Here is a 19,577-nt window from a genome sequence, read left to right on the forward strand (position 1 = left end):
CAGCTCTGTCAACAGTGAGGTGTGGCTTTGGCCCTGTCACTCCACCCCACACCATGCCACGCCCTTTGTTTCCTCAGTTAAACAATGCTATGGGCCTGATTACTCCCAGCTCCTTTCCCCGCCTAAAATGAAATGATTCTGTGAAATGGGACTTCCTCTAGAGAAGGCTGTTTCCCCCATTCAACATGTAAATGAATGAACAGCCTAGTTGATATAAAAAGTGCTGTAGCAGTGTGCCGCATAGATCACTCTCTCCCTTCCCCTCACTGCTTTTACTTTAAAGCACTTTCAGGGAGCCATCATTCCACTTGCAGTAAACAAGCTAACCGAAAGCCTGACACTGCATGAGAGATGAGGCTTAAATTGCATCTAGGAACTGGTGATTTGCACATGATTTGTGATTCCGTTAGTATATTAATTGGTAAACACCCTATGTGTGTGTATGTGTAAACCAAAGCCATTTAACATATGCAAACAGTTTAATCTCTCAGTGTGGTGTTGCTCAGATTTCATCAAATTCAGATCCTTATTCTAGTGTGTAATTTCCCTCCCGCCCCAGTTCCCCTGGTACCATTTCCCTTCCTGTGATCCTATTTCAGATAATACCGGGTGGGTGACCCAGATCTTTAAACCCTTTAATAGTAGAGCCATATGCTTCTGTCCTCGGTGATTGCACTTGTTGCTTGTTGTAATCCACTGTTCTAACTGCTCCTTTCCCAGCCCCAACTAATGGAATATAACGGCTTGATGAGCTTTAACATTATTTCCAGTTACTGCTAACCAACCCTCCAACCTGACGTCCATGCTTATTCATACACATGCTATTTCAAGAAAAGGCATGTAGGACCAGTTCCTGTGCAGCTGCTTTTTCCATCACAGTGGTGTCATCCAAGGCCTTGATATTGAGCATTTCAACTTAACAGGCATCCAATTTCCATTTGAGAAGCTTCCCCTATTGGTACTTGACAGACCTCCAAGCCTGCACTGCCTGAGGTGTTGCTTTGGATATTTTCTCAAGAACTACACAACTTTTCTCAAATGTTAGTGCCAGTGCTGCCTTGCATCTAGGGCAGGGGTGGGCAAACTTTTTGACTCGAGGTCCACAATGGGTTCTTAAACTGGACCGAAGGGCCGGAACAAAAGCATAGATGGAGTGTTTGTGTGAACTAATATAAATTCAAAGTAAACATCATTACATAAAAGGGTACGGTCTTTTTTTTTTTTTAGTTTTATTCATTTCAAACGGGCTGGATCCGGCCCGAGGGCCGTAGTTTGCCCATGACTGATCTAGGGAGTGCAAGTAAACAGAGCAGGTTTCTGGGCCCTAATGAAAAATGATCAGAATCTTCATTCGTGGTGTCCAGAAACATCATTTGAAAAAAGCTGCCCAAGGGAATTTGGAACCACATTGCAGTTTTAGAGCCACTTAAAGACTAAACAGGGAATCTATTATGATAAAAAGAAGATTTTGCTCAACTTCACTTTTTTTCTCTCTATTCTGCTCCTGATCTCCTAGTCTCCCCTGCCAGGAGTCTGTTTGCCTAAGTCATACATGGCAGCTAGAGAATTACAGCCCTCAGACCTGGTCATGATATCGGGTTGACTGGTAGCCACGCTGGCTTTACAAGGCCCTCTCTCCAGGAAATAGGTTCTGTGATGCCATTGTCCTGGGCTGATCTGAGAGCTCCAGAGGGAGAGAGGTTTCTGACTCAAGGAGAAAAAATAGAAATAATAAACCCCAAATCTTGATTTTTATCCATAGCATGTTCGCACCCTAGGTCAATATCTGAGGGTTTTAATGAAAAGAGAATAATATTAGTTAAAACTATGAATCTTCTTGGGTAGAAAATTGTAGGAGACTGGAGCGATCTTCCTTTCTGAGCTTTAATTTTAAGACTAAGTGCAGCTTCCATCTATCTGCCTTTTATGTCTATTCCATTAAAAGATGATTTAATTATGTATCGACCCAGGGTCTGGCATAGTAAAACTATCATTACTCTCCTGCCTGCATTCCTGAGTGATACTCTGGGTAAAGGTGATCCAACCTACATTAATCTATAATATAGACCATAAGGAGGAGAGGAGGGAAGGGTAATTACCAAGCGCAGCATGGCAGAAAACAACAACAATGAAAATCTCATCTCAAAATACAGAGCTGGTTGTTTTGCATAAAGAGAGTGACATGTTACAAGTCTAGAATCAGGTCAAAAAATATTGAAAGCAAAAGCCGTATGTGCACAGATAACCTCAGACCTGCGTGGTCAGCAGGTGCTGCATTGTAGCTGACCTTCACCAGCATGACTTTCTGGTGGCAGTGGTGTGGGGGCAGGTGCTGCAGAATATTAGTTACTATGTGATGAAGTTTGATCATCACCTCATCATGACCCAATGTAGCACTTTTCTCACCCTCCACTACACTGTATTCAGTGTTAGTCAGTGACCTGGCTAATTTATTGTAAGAATCCTGGAAAAATTCTCACTGGCCTCTATTTTCATTCATTTACTTATTTAAAAAACATTGCGGTGTTTTGTTTTTGACACAATTTTAACCTTCAGTGTTGCAATAGTATAAAGAATTCTCAGCTATCCCACATCGAGATTCACAAATGTTAACATTTTACTACATTTGCTGTATTCTCCATATATGTGTGTTTACACAAATAATACACACACATGCACACATACTTATTTTTTAGCCATTATGAACAAGATTCCCTTTGTCCCTGAATACTTCAGCATGTATATCTGAAAAATAATTTCTCACCTAACCACAGCACAATTATCAAAATTAAGAAATTACCATTAACATAATACTATCACCTACTCCACAGTTATTCATATTTCACCTGTTATCCGAATAATGTCCTTTACAGCAAATGAAAATCTAAGTCCCTTCACTACATTCTATTGCCACGTGTCTTTAGTCTCTTTGAATTTGAAACAGTCCCTAAAACTGTCTCTATTTCATGACATAGATGGGTTTTAAGAGGGTAGATCACTTATTTTGCAGAATACCCCTCAATTGGGGCTTGTCTGATATTTCCTTACAATTAAATTCAGGTTTTGTGTTATTGGCAGGAATGTTACAGAAGTGAGGCCTAGTTCTTTTCACATCTCAGGAGGTATGTTCTGCTGACTCATCCCATCCCTGGCAGTGTGAACTTGGATAACTGGGGTTAGGTGGTGTGGTGCCTGCCAAGATTCCCCATTATAAAATCATATTTTATCCTTTGTAATTAGTTTCAAAGATACTTTGAAACCATGTAAATAGTTCCTTATTAGTTTTCATATGTTCACCAAGTAGATTAGCACCCATTCATAATTCTCAACTGTGTCAAAAGTTAATATTGTTGGTCGCCAAATAATGATTTTCTACATGTATTAGCTGGTTTTCTATTGTATGGAAGACTTTTCCCTTCTCATTCACTCATTCAGAGGCATGTAATGTTATTCAGTGGATTATTATCCTTTGGTACCATGGTTTACTTTGCTCACAATTTTCTAGATTTCATTACTAGGAACCACCTCATGCTCCTATGTCCTTTTCAACAAATATGTTTTAGTGCTTACAAACAGTATTGGGGACACAGCAATGAACAAAGCAGAACAGAAAAAAATAATTATTCTGGCCTTATAGAGCTTACATTCTAGTTTGTGGAAGGCAAAAAAAAAAAAAAAAAGTAAGTAAACAAATGATAAGTGCTTTAAAGGTCAATACATGTTGTGGAGAATAAGAGCGGCCAGCTTTTGGTGTAGGGAGTGCTTTCACAGCATTGCTTAGGCACAGTCAGGGAATACCTCATTAGCACGTGCCATTTGAGCCAAGACCGCAAGGGCCTGGGGGAGCCAACCACGTGGATCTGGAGGAAAACTCTTCCAGGCCCCACTGAGCACTCCGGAGCAGCTGGACCAGCTGGAATTCCTTGAGGCGGGAACAAATTGACAATTTAGTGGGATTCCTCTGCTTGCTGAGGTGAGCTCAGACTGGGAGGTAAGGATGAAAACGCATTCATGAGGTGCCTTAAATTCCCGTAGTGCACATCTCTAAGGCACTGAAAATTTTGTCCAAGCATGTATTGATATAATGACAATTTTGTTGAATAGATTTGCCACCTCAGAGAAACACAGTTCTGATAGAAGTAGGACAAGTGAAAAGTCAGGAGGGGTGGGAGCTTGGGGTTGGGGAAGTAGAAATATCCCCCAATGAACATATACTAGGTGCTGTTTATACTTCTTTGAACTCACAGAGCAATCTTAGAGTAGGTGTTATTTTACACATGAGGAAAGTGAGGTACAGAAAGGCATGGGCTTTCCCTTTTGCCACAACGTGTGGTTTTAATAACAGAGAAAAAGTGAGAAGAGGGATGAGGTATCAGGGATGATGCCACGAAGAGCACAGTGAGGACATAAGACTGTTCTTTTGGCCCAGTGCCTATGTTCTCTGCAGCCACTTCTATTAAGGGTTTCCCCTCCTGGTAACTAAACAAGGTTAGCAGCATGGGTCTACCTGATTTACCGGATTACCAGGCTGCTCCTGTGCACCCTCTCCCACCCTGTGTTTTCTGCATCAAAGCTGCAGAGCTGGCAGTTCTCCCCATAACCCTCTGCTGCACTGTGTGAGCAGAAATTTTAATTCACAGCCGTATTTCCATATAGTTGCTCAGCAAGCCACCTGGTTACATAGACCTAACTCTTAAATTATTGATCATCTCCTCCTATCCAGAAGCTTTCATAAACATGCACAGCAGATAGATAGATAGATAGATAGATAGATAGATAGATAGATAGATAGATAGATAGATGATAGGAGAGAGAGAGAGAGAGAGAGAGAGAGAGAGAGAGAGAGAGAGAGAGAGAGAGAGAGAGAGAGAACAAAAACACAATGAAAAGAATAGGTAGCAAAAGTCCACACAACCAGACTTTTCTATCTACACTATGGTATGTGATGCCCTGAAGTGGTTCATATTATGCTCTTGAAATCGCTGCTGTTATTATTTCACAGTTATTATTAGCTCACAGCAGTTTTAGAAAACTGTCACCTTTTTCTTCTAGCAGGAGCATGGCTACTTTCTTGACATGTACTATATAATGTGAGAAAACTTAAATGCCACCCATACTTTCCTTATGAATCTTCATTTATGCACAGGCCTAATTAAATCTCCCCAGCCCTCTGTCCTCAAAGGCCCTAAGTCTGTATCCATGACTACACTCAGACTATGCTTTCCCCCATCTTGCCTTGGATGTCACAGGAGCCAGCAATTGGACCAGAAATCTCCTACTGGTAACAGAGGAGGGCAGTATTTCTGGTCACAGAGAGCAGGAGCCTGCGAGTAGAAGTGTAGGGATATTTTGCTGCCATTGCCTTAATCGACTTCTCTTTGACCTTCTGCTGTTCACACCTGCTTCCCTAGGTGTGTGAAGAGCTTTAATTATAATTTTGTAAATCTTCCTGATTGCCTCAAATAAAAGGTAGCAGAAAAGGGCACGTTTTTTATTAATCATGGGGGGGAAAATGGAGAGATTTAAATTCTGTTCTTTCACTAGAGAAACCTACATCCAGACACCGTTTCACAGTGGGGTGATTAGATATAAATCTTGATTTACTCCCTTTCCATGTATGGAAATGCACGATGCCTGCCTAACGCAAAGCTCCCGATCCACGCAGTGCCTGTACTGGATGTGCACCGGCTGTGACTCCTAATGCTGTTTAAGTTATTACAGAAAGGAGCCTTGCTATTCACGAGTGTGAGGGTTCATCTAATTAGCTGATTTCAGTTCATTTGGCATTAAATAATTCCCCAAATTCCCATATGTTTGAACAATATGTTCAACGAGGGGGATGATTCTCTGAAAGCAATTAAGTAGTTCTTTTAGGAGAGCTTGTCATCGGTCACTCCTAAGCATCTCTGCTATTCCTGTCTGTGATGGATGCAGGCGGCAATTACGGGGAAAGCGCTTAGCCCTCTCTAATGGCCCTGGCAGGCATCCACACGCAGGCTGCCACTCCGTGCTGGTTACAGCTCACACTGGCACTGTCCTTTTTTTTCAGACCTCAAGTATATTCATAGGATGGTTATAGAGCATTTGTTATTGCTAATACACCCATAGCTTGCCTACCCTGCTTAAAGGTAAATGCAGATATATTTTCAGGTACCTTATGCTTTGCTTGTATAGAAAGAATTGTCAGCTTTGGACAATGGTTGGCTACATGGGAGGTTGAATTTTTTGAAGTCGTCTCTGGTGCTTCTTGGGGAAAAAGATAGACTGTGTGATACATTCAGGTCTGTTTTAGATACAGTAGATGAAAGCTGTTTCTGCTCAATTATATGCCTTGGCTTTTATTGCAGCAGCAAATTAGAGATAAGCAAGTAGAGTGTGACCACTACTAACCTGAGCAAGAACAACCGATGTGAACAGAGCGAGTCAGAAACTAATAACATGTTAGATGTACTCATGGAAAAACTGTTTATACAAGATCACAGAAAAGGTGGTATCTTTGAGTACTGATTTTCATCTTTATCTTGCTCAAGAGGTTGCTGTTTTGACCAGGGGTGATATATTTAAATGTCCTTTCTGGGTTGGGTAAGAGAAAGCCTGAGTAAGCCCAAGCCCAGCTCTCAGGTACCTTTGTCCAAGAGAAATGCTGAGAGTCTTCAATTACTTTACTGGCTATCTACTGTGTCACTGTATTTCCTACAAGGGAAAATGTGTAAAAAAATGTAAATATTGTTCAAAAATACATAAGCGTCTGGTGGGGGTCATGAGTAGGCTTCTAGGGTCTCCTCATTGACCACTGTCCATCTAACAGTCCCTGCCTGTTTGGGGACAGAGATTAAAAACAAAAGACAGAAAATGAAAGAGAGAGGCATTCACTGAGCTGGTATTATCTCCCTTTAATTAAGCTTCACTTTCTTTTATCTGTTTCATGACTCTACATTCCCGTAAATAATTCACAATACAGAAAAATCTAAACACCAGCTCTGGGTAAAATGATTTTAAATTTAGATCTAAAATAGGAAAGAGTTGAAAGATATATATTTGATTATGCACATAGATAATGGGCTGTTTACTATGCTATCACTACGCATTGGTAAAAATTAAATGTTCTTAAAACCAGAAGAGACATACTCAGTTTGGGTGTGTTTCAGGTGTTGCTTTATTTAATAATACTTTGCTTTAGCCTCTACTAGCATTAAAAATATTTGTAGAATATGTTAGAAGAAAGGAATCTGATGCTAAGATTAGTCATTTCTATAACGTTCTTGGCTTTGGTAATTGACAATGCTATCAACAAGAATAAGGATTCCATAGCTGGCGTGTGACACACTGGACACATCTTTGCTTTCTTCTGTTCTGCCCTTTATTTCTGCAGAAACATTTGTCATTTTGTTTGTCAGAACCCAGATTTGAAATCTAGGCTGAAGCCCAGTCTGGGTGCCTGAGCAGCTCGGATGAATGGCTGTGGTCCAGCCCAGCCCTCCACATGTGTGGTGCTGTCCAGGAGGAATGCTGGGAAAGGACTGTGCTTGGGCTGAAGAGAACCCCCGACTCCCCACCCTCACCCCTTCTGTAACTAAATTCTCATTCAAATGAGCCCCCTCCTTTACATGCCTCTCTCTTTCATCCCTTCCCCATGGTGAAGCCTCCAGTCCGATGGATCCGAGGTGCTCCTGAGTCCGGAAGTCACCTGTGGTCCCCCAGACATGATTGTCACCACTCCCTTCGCATTGACCATACCACACTGTGCAGACGTCAGTTCTGAGCACTGGAATGTCCATTTAAAGAAGAGGACACAGCAGGGCACGTGGGAGGTGAGACTCTATTTTTCCTTTTTTGAAAACCAGGATTTGAGTTACACCTACAGGACAGATTTAACCTTATGCTCTCTTAATACCAAGAGTCAGCTGTGAAATCTGTGAGCATTTTCTTGTTTTTCAGAGGGTTGGTGACATGTGTTTTATAAACCCTGAAGGTATTGGCTAGTGGTTTTCCAGGATAAGGGGAAAGAGATGAGAGAATCCCAAGCTATTCTTGTTCAGTTTTAGAATACAGTTGTAATTACCCACAGAGATATATCCTTATGTACCTCTCTTTGGGACATAAAACTGTGTCACTATATCTGTTTTTGTCATCATAGGGATTATAAGGGATTATATAAATAGGGATTATATAAAATCACTGTATCTGTTTTATCATCAGAGGGATTATAATAAACCTATGTTTAAGTAATCAGGAATGCAATAGGTGCTAAATATATTTTGGTGAATTAATGAATGCATTAGAACAGTGAGGAAACACAAGACAAGGGTAACAGCAAGGGAGACCGTCACAGCAAAGAAAGATTGCAGTGGAATTACTGTTCTAAGTGAAACCTCTGATTTATCTGTCTGATAGGGATTCCTTTTATGTCCCTCTGAAGTCAGTTTGCATGAAAGCAGGTGAATTATCTTGTTGGAACACAATGACCTGTTCCAGCTAGCCCTGGGACCGGATCTCCCAGGAGGTACTTCCAGCAAGAGAAGTAAAAGGAAAATCGTGTTTCCCTATGAGAAGAAAAATGCCAGTTGCTGCAATAGATTACATTTACTCTGCCCAGCTCTGTCTGCAAACTGGTCTATGTTCTCTGTTGGAAATGCATTCTGCTATTTATTCAGTCCTCATACACCACAGGCAAATTTCCTGGGGCATGAAGTTCCATGGGCTTCCTAACTGGGCCAGGTTTGGGTCTGCTTTTTATTAAGTTTTGCTTTGCCTGATTTCCTCCTCTTTAGTTTCTCTTCTCGGCACTTCCTCACAATCTTTTACATCCAGATGGTATTAGATTTATGCTCTACCAAACCAGCCACACACGGACCTAAATTCTTATCAGAGAAAGTGATATATTCTTAGTACATCTTATCCAAACTATTTATTTAATGGTTCCTCGTGAATGATTTTGGTGAAATGGAAGAGGATAAAATATTTGAAAAATATATATAGTACCTTAAGGATAGCAAAAGATATTTTCAGCCCTAACTGGTTTGGCTCAGTGGATAGAGCGTTGGCCTGCGAACTGAAGGGTCCCAGGTTCAATTCCGGTCAAGGGCATATACCTTGGTTGCGGGCACATCCCCAGTGGAGAGTGTGCAGGAGGCAGCTGAATTGATGTTTCTCTCTCATCAATGTTTCTAACTCTCTATCCCTCTCCCTTTCTCTCTGTAAAAAATCAATAAAATATATTCAAAACAAAACAAAAGATATTTTCAGAAATACCCTTTTTAAAAAACATAAATGTTTACTTATTGATGTTAATGTTTAAGACATTTTTTTAAATTTGGCGTTGAACAAATTAACCAAAAATAGGAAAACTTTGAAACCAATGTTTGTTATAATCTATTAAGTAGAATTCCAATACTGAATATAACCTTTTCTTGAGTTTCTGAGGTAAATAGTTATTTTTGACAGAAGAATAGTTAACATCAAGAAAATTAGGGCAGCCCTAGCCAGTTTTGCTCAGTGGATAGAGTGTCGGCCTGCAGACCAAAGGGTCCCAGGTTCGATTCAGGTCAAGGGCGCAAACCTCGGTTGCAGGCTCCTCCCCAGCCCAGCCCCTTGTCAGGGCTGGTGCATGAGGCAACCAATCAGTGTGTTTCTCTCACATTGATCTTTCTCTCTGTCTTCCCCTCTCTCTTCCAGTCTCTCTAAAAAAGCAAAGGAAAACTATCCTTGGGTGAGGATTAAAAAAAGAAGAAGAAAATTGGGGCAATGAAAATGCCCTAATTCTGAAAATGTTTGTTTGGTTAGTTATGTCCTTGGAAAGTAATTGTTAAAATCAAATCACATCTTTTATTTCTAAACCAAGAGAATTTAACGCACCTTTTCCCAACAGGAGGTGATGTCAGTGGAGGATGAATCCACATCCTGTTACTGCCTGTTGGACCCCTTTGCATGTCATGTGCTCCTAGACAGCTTTGGGACATATGCCCTCACTGGAGAACCAATCACAGACTGTGCCGTGAAGCAACTCAAGGTGGCAGTTTTCGGCTGCATGTCCTGCAACTCCCTGGATTACAACCTGAGAGTCTATTGTGTGGACAATACCCCTTGTGCATTTCAGGTCAGCTCTGTCTCTATAATTCTTTTGGTGTCATGAAAGCATGGGGTTTCTTAAAGATCAGTATCGATAGAGAATTCTATTACTGAAGGTCTAGAAAATGAACCCACACCACTGGCCTGATGGGGATACCTATCTTGAAGCGAGAGCTGTGTTTACTGTGTGTCCAACAAGGCGCTTAGGTCCCTGGCAGTCAGAAAAAGAGACGGGTTAAATCAAAGCCTTGTGTGCAAAATTGTAAAACTGACTAGAAGTGAAGTCGGAATTCAGAAAATAAAGGCCCAGTTCAGTAGAGGAACTGGAAAGGAGTTGTAGAGACCTCTTTGTGAACCTTTATGGATGGATGAAATCTAGGAGCAAAAGAGAAACGGTTACCCTGTCAAGAATGGAGAATGGGGTGAACTACAGGCATGAGTTATTTGTTGTGCAGAGGGCAAGGAGAAAATTGCTTGAATTAACCGAAGGTTGTAGTTAGAAAACAACAATTATTAATCATACCTATCATAGTCTATTAATTATCAGGGCTACTAGGGCAGAGATGGTCAAGGTTCCTTTCCACTTTTGACACTTTTTAATCATGTAAGATTTATCTTAAATTAGCTACTCACAGAGTGTGGATTTATTAATAGCAGAAAGGATGGTGCAGAAGTGCCTGTGTAAGCTTTGCCCACACATAAGTAGCATAGCTCTCTCGACACACCTCATCCCAGATTCCTGCCAGTCCAGTCCTGGGTCATTAAGTCCATTATGCAGAGCACTGCCTCTAACTAGCGTTTAAAACACTGAGCTGGAAAACTCATGTTTGCCAGGACAAGGGATACAATGACCTGAATCCTGAACATAGCCAGTAAAGACGACAGTACCAACTTGCATTTCCAAACCTTCCCTATCTCTTAGGTAGCACAGGTCAAGGGCACACTTAATAGCTGGCTACACATAAAAGGTTGTTCATAGGGGTGCCATTTTGTCGTGTAAAGAACTTCAGCATAAGTAGTTACACCTCATCCTATGATTGGCACTCTACACATGTCATCTGCTTTCACCACCTCTAGGAAAAGGAGTTCTCCACAATAAACTACATAAGACATTCAGTGATGTATTGACAGTGTTACCATCACTTCACAATTATAAAATGCACCATAACTCAAGTTGGATGTTTAGTATAGTAACTCAGCCAGATTCCAAAGGCTGAGTAAGCTGAAGGGGTGTGGGCAGGGCCATGGAGCAGTTCCAGGCTTCTGGCTCATGTGCATAGCCCACTGACGCCTGGTACAATTATGAGGATCTGTTCGTCACAGCCGCCTTGGAAGTCAGCCTTCATAACCAATTTGGAATTTTCTTTGAATAATGGTCTCACTGCTGTTGTGTATACCAGTAAGTTAAACATTTGCCTGTAGAGTTTATTCCAATAGACTTTCCAGATAATCTATTTTTATTTCTGTTGATTGCTACCAGATTCCACAAAAGCTCAACTGTTCACAGAAGAATGTGAATGAGGCCCTGAACACAGCTTTCCCAACCACTATCCACTCCTGTGGGTAATATACTCTTCTTAGTCAATGCTAGGAAGAAAGTTATTCTCCCTCTAAATTGAATCCAAGTACCTTAATTTCACTTAGAGATGTTTCTTTCTTCAAACTCTTTAATTTTGCGTTAGAGAAATGTTTTTCAGGGGAAATAACTTGGACCCCATTTTTTGTAATCTATGTACCTCCAGCGATTCTTCCCTGCTCCTGTTATGTCGAATGAAGCTGACGTTAAAGTTGGGTTTGGTTGTACATGTTACTGACAGGATGAATGTGACAGCTGTCATGAGCAGCAAAGGACATGCTCCGCCCTTGGGGTTCTGAAAGAGCATCAGCCTTGGTTGAATAACTTTTCTGTCTCATGGAACAATTGAAATATAACTTTTAGCTTTTCTGAACACAACTGTTTTACTCCCTGGCCTTAGTCTCTGGGTGTTGCTTCTAAAAGGATCTTGCTTTCTGGATTCTTACCTTGCTAAGTGCATGTGTTCACGCCTTTTTACACGGGTTCATTCAAACAACCTTAATATCCCAAATAATATTTCTTATGGCTTCATATGTGGTATTTAATTAGAGGGGAGTATTATATAGTTACTAACCCATTAAAACAGTCCCCCTTTTAGAAAGCCTTAGCATCAGTTCACTTGTTGAACCTCTGAAAGACTTCACACATTAATTCCCCGACTTGTGGGTGTGAGCTGAAAATATTGTATATGGTGGTGACTCATTTTCTACAATGCTGATAGAACCCTGACTTCTTCATCAAAATTAATGTGTAGTTTTTCATGAAGCATTTCTACAGAAATTGCCTATCTAGGAATTTGCCTCAGTTACCACTATAATGGAAATGTTTCTTGTGATTTGGAAATAGATACAAGTGTGGGTGTACAGTTGCCATATTTATTATGGTGCATTTTTTATATCTAAAAGAAATGGCAACAAATACATGCCCAACTAGACCTGTGCTCTTAACCAAGAAAGAAGTCTGGTTAAGGGGCATGATTCATTCTTCCTGGCATTCAGATTTCATGGGGAAATTATGTCCCATAAAATCCTTTAAAAGCCCACCGTTTCCAGACCCCACTTACCAGTCCTCTTAGAGCTAGGTGAGGATCTCTGGCAAGATAATGGTCCCACCAAAAATATATTTCTGTAGAGGATTTTAGTAAGCAAACAGAAACATGCTCCATTTTCAGCCACACCTTCCTTCCCTATACCTCCTGCATGCAGAGCTACTATTCTTGCTGCTCATTTGCTCTGGAGGTATTTTATCTGAATCATAGTAGTTTTGAATAACAAAAAAAAATGCCTCAAACACCTTGGCAAAACATAATTCAATTAGTTTCAGATCTGTTGCGATAAATACATCTAAAAACATCTCTATGAAAATTAGATCAGTTCTGGTATGGTCCTTAAAAACAAAAATGCCATCTGCCTGAAGGTGAGAAGAGGGTGAGAAGGGCCTAATGACTTGGTGTCCTTCCCACTGCTGTGTTTCTGTACTAATTAGAGCTGACATTTTATGTCTCTGTGTTTGGCATCACCTCTTTGATGAATTCAAAGCAGAGGTTGAGGAATGGTGATCTTTTTTCAAAGCAGTAACATTTTAAGAACTAAGTTTTTGTTATTGTATTCTCTCCCCCTCCTCCCCTTCTCTCTCACAGCTCAAACAAACCTTGACATGGAGAAAGGAAGGAATTAAGCACTTGCCCTATCTTAGAAAGGAAAAAGAAAAAAAGAAAAAACGTAGTTTGGTTTTGTTTTTTTTCTCTGCTGTTCCCAGCACTCCCATTCAGTACCTCTTGGTACTCATTACTTACTTGGCATTAATGTGGATTTAGAATCTAATTTCAAAGGATTTCCTCCAGATGAAGTTCTTGTATTTATCAATAATGCAACCTTGGGAAATATTGTTCATGTAAAGCATTTAAAGGAAAACACCACAGCAACATAATTTTTCTGTGTGTGTGCGTGTGCTTAAGTTCAAACAGTTTTGTCTCATAAATATGTAAATCTGGTCTGCCTGTTTTCCTATCCCTGAAGCACACCTGAATTTTGTTGCTTGTCTCATTAAATCATCATAAAGAGCTCAGTGAGGCACAGAGCACAAGTTTCTTGGCCACAACTCCTAGAACCGGATGACTAGCAACTCCCAATGTGAAATGATGAAGCAGAGACTGGAAAAACATCACCCAGAGCCTTTAGTGACATATTACATATGAAGAAACTGGTCAGACCCTATTTTCTAGTTTAATTAATGCAAATATCAATTTTACAATAGATTTAACAGAGGGTCCATGTTGTGCAGGAAGCAGATAGGAAAAAACACATGAACATCAGGCCCCGCTCCTGGGTGATGCATCCCTATGGGTGACTCAGAACTAGCTCAGCAGAGTTATTTGTATCACTGATTCCCAAACCCAACCAGGGTTCGGAACCAGCTGAGAAGCATTTAAAAATCCAGATGTCCAGGCCCGGCCCCTGAGAATAATACAATTAGCTAGGGGCGTAACTGTTAAGTACAGTTTATTCTATTTGAAGAGTGTTTTAAAGCTTATACTCAGTGTTTATTTCTTTAATTATGAAACCAGTTGTGCCTTTACAAATATATAAATGCAAGGATTAGTTTATTATTGGGCTTCTTCATTTTAATAATTAATAATTCTTTTTTTACTGTAATTGCTTACTATTTTGTGCAAGATTAGGAGACACTGTTACTTGTATACAGTCGGTTCAATACATGGTAAGTTAGAAAACAAAAAAAGCAAACATAAATCATGGTTGTATTGAAATTTGGAGCCTAGAGCAGAAACTTTTAAAAGGTACCGTTTTCCTCTGTGATAATTATAAGTAGATATCCATTTTTTTTTATAACTTTTTTTTTTCTTTTTCTATTTTCCACTCTGCATTTCAAGGACTACTTAGTATATATAACCCTAGAACTAATACAGACTGACTTGTATCATCTTTACATATATCTTACCAATGAAAAATTATTTATAGAACAGGGTTAATAGTAGTCTGACCACATTATTTCTTTCTTTAAAAAAATCAAGCAGAACATAGGGAAATGCAGGGAAATCTAGTAGAAAAAATACTGGACAATGAACAAGTTCCCTATTCTAGTCTTAACTTGGTCATTAACTATGTGGCTTTAAGGGGGGATGAGGATCTGCATATTTTCACCTGTAAATAGGTACTTAGTGATTGAAAACTTGAAAGTTCCTTTCTGGTGGGAAAAATCTACATAGATTTGAAATATTAAAATAGCTGAGCTCTCCACTAAGTAATGCATGATCTCAAAGAAATCATTCCATCTGCTGACCTCGGTTTACTTCTCTGTACATTCAGGCAAGATAGATTTAAAGAAAAGGGGTGCACTGTAGAAAAACTGGTCAAATAATACCTTGAAGAGTCGATGCTTGTAATTCTGCGGCTTAAATGTGGTTTTAAAAAGCACATGTTTTATTTGTACTTGTTTCTAACCTTGCACTGGAATTGCAAAAAGAGGTCAGTATATTATCATGCTAATTATTTTGCTTAGCTATGAATAAACTCAAATAAGGGAATGAGGCCTAACACCACACAGAAATGAGATTAGAATCTTGTGTTTCCATTTTGGGTTACAAGATTAGAACTCTTTAGAAGAATATGTAACCCCCAGAAGATTCCTATGCACCTGAAACCCTGATCAATGTTAATACAAGCCCTTAGCATAGCAAGCAAGAATTCATGATCTGGTCCCTGCCCTACATGGTCATCATCTCCAGCCACACACTTTCCACCCTCACCTTCTTCTCCAGCTCAGTCTTGCCTCCACGTATTTGTGCAAACCCTGCCCACTGTCCGGAAGGCTCTCTCCCTCCTTTTCCTATGGTTAGGCCCTATTTTACCTTAAGGTTCAGCTCAAACAGTGCTTCTTCTATCTGGCCTCTCCTCCTATCTGGGTTAGGCACCCTTTGTCTTGCCTTTACTTCTAGGCACACATGTATTGTGCTATTCACATGTATTGCACATGTACTGTGATAATATTAGCCTACTGTTCTGATGCTCTCACTGTGAGCTCCTTGGTGGCAGAGAGTTCATTTCTGGACACCCAAAGTCCAGCTTAAGCTGTGAGCTCCTTGGTGGCAGAGAGTTCATTTCTGGACACCCAAAGTCCAGCTTAAGCATAGCTCCAATGGACACTCATTAATCTCAAGAGAAGGAACCAGTAGCCAGCATCTATGAAAGACCTCAAGTCAGCATCAGGAATGAATTTCCCTTTCTCCCCACCCTGCCACGTTCTTCCCACGGTTTGAGGCCCCAATCAGATACCGTCTACCATGTTGTTTTACCCAAGTCTTAGATCCAGAACATAAGGAATCACTTAGCATAGCACTGTTAGGTCCAGTAATTACTAACCACCGGTGGGACTTTACATTTAACATAATTAAAATGAAATATTCAATTCCTCAGTCACTAGCCACTTTTCAAGTGCTGAATGCTCGGTGCCTAGTGAATAAATACCATATTAAAAGCTTATGAATAAACTCAAGTAAGACCTAGGGGGCCCAGAAAAACACCCTCCCAGAACAAGATGAAAGAGCTGGAGAAAATGACATCAGAATTGAAACACTTAGTCCTAACAAAAGATACTTACAACCTATTTATATGCACATGGGCAGCTGCTTCTTAGTCAGAAACGTTTTTTAATGTTATTTTACACATACACAAGAGATAAAGATCACCTTCAGAGCAGCTTTTACTCACTGATAATTGAAAGTTATATTTATAATTAAAATGTATTTATACTGTATTTATAAACCTATTTGCTTGACTTCTTACAATCTTTTTTAGAATCTGGGACGATTACAAAACATAATTTAAGGATTTCAGCTTTCTTATTTATCTTAGCTTTGCAAGAAAATTATAACTCAATTAATGGTGGTTTTTTAAAAATAGGTTTAGGGAGGTCTCTTATCTCTAGTAACAGGAAAAGCCTCAGCCCATGGTGGTTTAAAATTTTACAGAAATCATAGCTATTATTTCAGTTACTATATCACCTTTCCAATGTTTCTGAACAACACAAATTTGGAACCAATTAAATGGTTTACTCAATAGGATGTATGTGCATTGTGTTTGCAGGAAATGTATTTATAACGACTTCTCAGTGAAAGATGCAGGCATACTTATCTCAGAATTTTGATTTTTTTTTTTCTGAGCTAAAACTGACTGATTACTTCGGCATAACTTGGCCTTTGGCATAACTTTTATGAACATTAGTACAAATAAACATGACATATGCACTCTGTAACATTTGTTTTGAGACAGAGAATAAATGTGGATAATACCTATGTTAGTGACCAACAAGTGAACCAGAGAGGAGGGGGCTGTTTCTACCTTTATTGTGAAATATGATGGGAGGTTTCTGTACCTAACCTGACATATGGATTATAGTCATATCAGAATGAAATTCATACAATTGTGGAAATTCAACAGTGTTAAAATTTGCTTAGTGCAATGGAGGTCTTCTAAAGAAAGGCATAGAGTGTTCAAAAGCCTAACCAACATAACGATCAACTCTTTCTTTCTGCCCAAATGCTATTAGCAGCTTTTAATCCTTAGTCTTGACCTCACAAGGGTACAGAGGGTAAAGGAGGACTGCAGCCATCATGCTGTTTGTCTGTTTCTGGGCAATACTTGGTAGTGAGCATACACATCTATGGAAGGAAAAGCAGAGACAACTGGATACTTCATTGTTGTGCCTCTTCTCTCTCCGTCCTATAGGAAGTGGTGTCAGATGAAAGGCATCAAGGTGGACAGCTACTGGAAGAACCGAAGTTGCTGCATTTCAAAGGGAATACCTTTAGTCTTCAGATCTCTGTCCTTGATATCCCCCCATTCCTCTGGAGAATTAAACCATTCACTGCTTGCCAGGTACTGGCCAAATGGCTTTCTAACGAAATAGCTTTGCTTTAACCAGCAAGCGTCTCACAAACCCTGAAGAGGGTCCTCTTGACTTTCCTCCTTTAAAAGTATGGCTATAATCTCAGAACTGTCAGAGAAATGTAACCGCTTGGGCTACATCCAGGGAATTGAACATATTGGCATAAATTTTCAGGTTTCTAACTGTGGGAGAAAGACAGCTTACAACTCAGGTAATGGGACATGTCTCCTCTCTCATGTTCAAATGGTTGCTTGACATAAGTGGAGGGTGGTAATTTAATAACTTAGAGCAAGCTTTGTTTGTCGGTTTGTTTTTATTAAAAATCAGTTCATTATAATATATTGCTTTAATCATGTTCAGCAACTAATGAACTGGATGTCAGTGAGAAACCTCTTCAGGGTGATTTTGACTTCTAGAGAGCTATGGCTGACCAGGTGGGAACAAGACGTTTACATCATGAAAATATTCATTGCTTGCTGCCAAATGAATTGGGCAAGATGTGAAAGAAGAAATTATAAATTGAGAGGCAAATAAAGGGTAATGCTCCTTAGAATCCTTTCATAAGTATATAAAGATACATATATATATATATATATATATATATATATATATATATATATGATTGTTCACATAACTCTATAATTTTTTTAAAAAATTGCAAAATGGCTTAGAGTCTCCTTGGATAACTTTTAGGGAATGGGAGTAATTGCTTAGCATAAAAAGATCTCTTAACATGTGACTGTGCCAGTGAATTCTATGGAAATTCCCAGTAAGGTTTGTCATCATGTGCAGCCAGCTGGTCTACCATAGTTTCTGAAGTCAGAGTCCCTGTGCTTCAAGTGACGGGACACTTCCTTAACTCTGGAAAGGCTTCTGTTGGACTCATATTGATCTGGAGTCACAGGAAACTTTCAAACTTCTTCATTCTGTCCATCAACATCACCTGCACAGCCCTTTGCGGTTGTGTTTTTTTTAACCTTTTCATCCTTGTAGCATTCATTAAGTTAAAAAAAAAAATCTTGCACAAGGCATACCAGCTTGTCAGAATGGGAACAAACCAAATCACAAAGAGAAAAACCTTCACTGCATCATAAGAGTTAAAAAAAAGTTGAACTGCCAACCCTTTCAATTTCTAAAATACAGAATTTTCAAATTAGACAGGGCCATACATTCCTACTTGCTTTTCAGACTTTTTGTTACCTTGGGAATTGCCTCTCTATGCACAGTTTTAGTGCATTCAAAGGAACAATAGCATCTCTCGCAGCCCTGAATGATTTTAGGGGGCACATTCAGCATCTTTGCGTATGGAAGGATGTTTTCTATGGATGGAGATTTTGTTTAGGATGTCCTAGACCTATGTGTCTGTTTCTCAGAAAGCAGTACAGGTCCAAATTGAACAGTAGGATATTATTAAAACAAGCACTAACATTCATGTAAATTCCTCTGTATTAATCTTTATAGGTTTAAGGATGTCACTTCACTGGATCTAATGCAAGTGACTCAGTCCAAAGTAACTATTAAGTTTAACGCTTTGAGATAAAAATCCAGGTCAAAGAAACATAACCTTTTAGCAGCATTGAAACAATAATTCCAACACCAGGGATTTCTAAGAGAACCTTGGGTAGAGAAGGCTTTGGAGAGTTAAGTGCCTGCCAACCTCAGAGGATGCAACAGGGCCAGGCAAAGCCAAAGGGCATTGGCTTACAGGAAACCCAACACGCTTTAGTGTTGGAATGGGCTGGATTGCATAGAGGTTGTGAGCATGTATAAATTTGCCTTCAGTAATTGAGCATAATTCTAGAGAGTCTTGGAAGGCTGAGAAACAATTTACTTTTCCCTGCACCAGGAGGCCTGCCACTGAGTTTTCATTTCCAATTCATTTTTCTTATCCACAAATGGCTTTCTGCTTCATTCCTCTTCTCTCTCTATCATCCCTACCACCAGTGTTCTTGCCCTTGTCACCATGGAAATTTCCCAGCTGTGTGACTACAGATTGTGCTTGTCTTAATGGCCATGCTGTGCTTGCTCC

The 19,577-nt window shown here is 39.8% G+C and overlaps 1 protein-coding gene across 6 annotated transcripts in view; it reads left to right on the forward strand.

Annotated features, from left to right (window-relative positions):
- Window positions 1-19,577, forward strand: part of UNC5D (unc-5 netrin receptor D) — a 515,658-nt gene that overhangs the window by 465,869 nt on the left and 30,212 nt on the right. For all 6 annotated transcript variants that reach the window (XM_036301089.1, XM_036301091.1, XM_036301090.1 and 3 more), the window contains 3 exons: window positions 7,643-7,811; window positions 9,869-10,096; window positions 17,389-17,538. In XM_036301089.1, coding sequence (XP_036156982.1) covers window positions 7,643-7,811; window positions 9,869-10,096; window positions 17,389-17,538 — 547 coding nt within the window. The remainder of the gene's footprint in view (window positions 1-7,642; window positions 7,812-9,868; window positions 10,097-17,388; window positions 17,539-19,577) is intronic.

Source organism: Myotis myotis, unplaced genomic scaffold (assembly GCF_014108235.1).
Source record: "Myotis myotis isolate mMyoMyo1 unplaced genomic scaffold, mMyoMyo1.p scaffold_m19_p_3, whole genome shotgun sequence".
Taxonomy (NCBI): Eukaryota; Metazoa; Chordata; class Mammalia; order Chiroptera; family Vespertilionidae; genus Myotis; species Myotis myotis.